The following is a 3,562-nucleotide window of genomic DNA, read 5'->3' on the forward strand; positions in this document are numbered from 1 at the left end:
CAGCGGAGTGCCAGAGTAAGAGTACCAGCGTAGCGGACTTTCAGCACCGAGCATCCCGTGCCGTGCGTGGGCACCAAGCACGTGCCGTTCGTTTTTACTGCTTGGAACGCCGATATTAGTGCCTTTCCTTTGCAGTGTAACAGTGCGCTACGAGGCCCCCGCCCAGACGGAACGGCCAAATGTACTTGCCGAAGGGGCAGAGATGGGGCTGTCTTGGCGGCAGGCAGGTCGGCAGATCAGCCGGCAACATCCGAGGGGAGCTCATGTGGATGTGTCTCGAGGTATGAGGGTTTGAGGCGATCCAAGGAGACTACCTCTTTACAACCATTGAGCAGGATAGTCGCCGACTTTGCCATATTGTTGAGGACGCGGTACGGGCCGTCGTATGAGGAGGTAAGAGGCGCCTTAACAGCCTCTCGCTTTAGAAAAACATGCGTCGAGGACGCAAAATCTGGGTGCACAAAGACATGACGGTCAGATGATCGAAGCAGGACTGGGTGCAGGTGTTCAGTATTGTCCTGTAGGCGTTGGAGATACTGCAGGGACTGGGACGAGGAAGCCGAAGCAACGAACAAGTCTGCGCGAAGCCGCAGGGGTGCACCGAAGACGAGTTCGGCGGCCGAACAGCCAAGGTCACGACGAAAGACGGCGCGTAGGCCAAGAAGCACCATAGGAAGGTGGTCGGCCCAGTGCTCGCGATCCAGGCGCGCAGTGAGGGCAGCCTTGAGCTGGCGCTGGAGCCGCTCGACCATGCCTTTGGCACTGGTATGGTATTCTTTGGTTCGGCACTGTTTAATGCCGAGCAGATGGATGATGGAATTGAAGAGGGTGCATTCGAACTGGCGGTCGCGATCCGTGGTAACATTTCCGGGGCAGCCGAAGCGGGAAACCCATGCTGAAACGAAGGCTTTGGTAACTGTTTCCACAGTAATGTCCGGAATGGGCTCTGCTTAAGGCCAATGGGTGAAACGGTCGGTTATCGTCAGATGTGCCGGCAACCATGAGAGGGAGGTAGCGGTTCAACCAAGTCAACATGAATGTGGTCAAAGCGACAACCAGGTGGCTGGAAAGACTGGGGTGGATTCTTTTATGTCGGGTCACTTTGGCGGACTGGCAAGCAAGGCACGAGTGAGCCCACTGGCGAACGTTGGTGTTAATGTTTGGCCAGACGTACCGCTGGGTAACGAGGAGCTGCGTGGCTCGGATCCTGGGATGGCAGATGTCGTGAAGTGAATGGAAAATGGCGCGACGAAAGGCCTCCGGGATGAAATGACGCGGTATACCCGATGACAAGTCGCACCAGTGCAATCCAGGCACAAACGAATGAGGAACGAGCTGCAGATGGAGGGTACGGGGTTGGTAAAGCAGGGCTTGCAGCTCAGGGTCTACTAGCTGCGCCCGGGTCAGACATTCCCAGTCCACAGCAGATGTAGACATTCGGATGGAGGCAATGGGTGAAAGTGCATCAGCTGCCTTGTTGTCGGTGCCTTTAATATATGCCTGATATCTGCGCGAACTCCAGTATCTAGGCCAACTGACGAAGTTCACGGGCGGCGTACTTGTAAGAGTTCGTACGGAACACATACACCAGAGGTTTAATTGTGAATTGGTAGAACGTAAAATGACTGGCCTTCCAAGAAGTGGCGGTAATGCAGGATGGTGGAGTAGATGGCGAGCAGCTCACGGCCAAATACGCTCTTGAATCTTCCGAGAGAAGAGATCCAGTTGGTGCCACTCGGAGTCGATTTTCTGCAGCACCAATGGCCAAGCTGGAAGCATCCACTACGATAGGAGTGGGCGCGCAAGTCATAGGGTGGATGAGAAGGATCAAATCGGCGAGGACTTGTTTTGCAGCCGTGAAAGCAGCCTGAGCTTCGGGAGACGAGGAAATCGCGGAGGAGGAGGGCTTGGTTGTGCGAAGAAGGTCGGTCAGGGGGTAGAGTACCTCGCCGCAGAGCGAGATAAAGCGCCGTGAAAACTTCACGAGGCCCAGGAACCCACGGAGCTTGCGTAGGGTAGTGGGTGCTGGGAAGCCTTTCACAGCCTGGACGTGAGAAGGCAAAGGAAGAATTTCGAGCGCCGAGATATGGTGGCCCAGGAACTCGAGCTACGAAGAGCCGAAAACAGCCAAAACTCTTGGCAGCGTTAAAAGAGTTCCCGGAGGTGCCGCTCGTGGTATTGTGGAGTACGACTCGCGACGAGGATGTCGTCGATGTAGGAAAATACAGCCCGGAGTCCGCGCGTTGCGTAGCCCAAAGGGCATGCGCACGTACTCAAACGGGCCGAAGGGTGTAGTGATGGTCGTCTTCAAGATATCGGCAGGCTCAATGGGGATTTGATGGTCATCATCATCATCATCAGCCTTACTACACCCACTGCAGGGCAAAGGCCTCTCCCATGTTTCTCCAATTAACCCTGTCCTTTGCCAGCTGCATCCACCCTTTGCCTGCAAACTTCTTAAACTCATCCGCCCACCTAACCTACTGCCGCCCCCTGCTATGCTTACTTTCTCTTGGAATCCACTCCGTTACCCTTAAGGACCAGCGGCTATCTTGCCTTCGCATTGCATGCCCTGCCCAAGCCCATTTTTTCTCTTGATTTCAACTAGGATGCCATTAACACGTGTTTGTTCCCTCACCCACTCTGCCCGCTTCCGGTCTCTTAACGTTACACCTACCATTTTTCTTTCCATGGCTTGCTGCATTGTCCTTAACTTAAGCTGAACCCTTTTCGTTAGCCTCCACGTTTCTGCCCCGTAGGTGAGTACCGGTAAGATAAAGTTGTTGTACACCTTTCTCTTGAGGGAAATTGGTAAACTGCCACTCATGATCTGCGAGAACTTGCCATAAGCGCTCCACTCCATTCTTATCCTTCTAGTTATCTCCTTATCATGATCCCGATCAGCTGTCACTACCTGCCCTAAGTAGACGCATTCCGTCACAATTTCCAGGCTCTCGCTGCCAATTTTGAAGTGTTGTTCCCTTGCTAGGCTGTTGAACATTACCTTGGTTTAATGCATGTTAATTTTTAGACCCACCGTTCTGCTCTCCTTGTCTAACTCATTGATCATGATTTGCAGTTCACCTCCTGAGTGACTCAGCAGGGCAATGTCATCAGCGAATCGCAGATTATTTAGGTATTCTCCATTTATTCTTATTCCCAACTGTTCCCAATTCAGGCCTCGGAATACCTCCTGTAAACATGCGGTGAACAGCATTGGCGAGATAGTGTCTCCTTGCCTGACGCCCTTCCTTATTGGAACTTATTGCTGACTTTATGGAGGACCATAGTAGCTGTGCAGTTGCTATATATATCTTCCAGCATTTTGACATAAGGCTCATCTACCCCCTGATTACGCAATGCCTGTATAACTGCTGAGGTTTCCACTGAGTCGAATGCTTTCTCGTAACCAATGAAAGATATATACAGAGATTGGTTATATTCTGCGCATTTCTCTATCACCTGGTTGATAGTGTGAATATGATCTATTGTGGAATATCTTTAACGAAAGCCTGCCTGATCATTTGGTTGATTAAGGTCTAACGTTGCCCTGACTCTATTA

The 3,562-nt window shown here is 52.1% G+C and overlaps 1 protein-coding gene across 1 annotated transcript; it reads right to left on the bottom strand.

The window, feature by feature from the left end:
* Positions 1–236: 236 nt before the first annotated feature.
* Positions 237–752, bottom strand: LOC144129445 (uncharacterized). Its single transcript, XM_077663628.1, has one exon. The coding sequence runs from the start codon at positions 750–752 to the stop codon at positions 237–239; it is 516 nt and encodes a 171-aa protein (XP_077519754.1).
* Positions 753–3,562: the final 2,810 nt, after the last annotated feature.

This window comes from Amblyomma americanum, chromosome 4, assembly GCF_052857255.1.
Source record: "Amblyomma americanum isolate KBUSLIRL-KWMA chromosome 4, ASM5285725v1, whole genome shotgun sequence".
Lineage (NCBI taxonomy): Eukaryota > Metazoa > Arthropoda > Arachnida > Ixodida > Ixodidae > Amblyomma > Amblyomma americanum.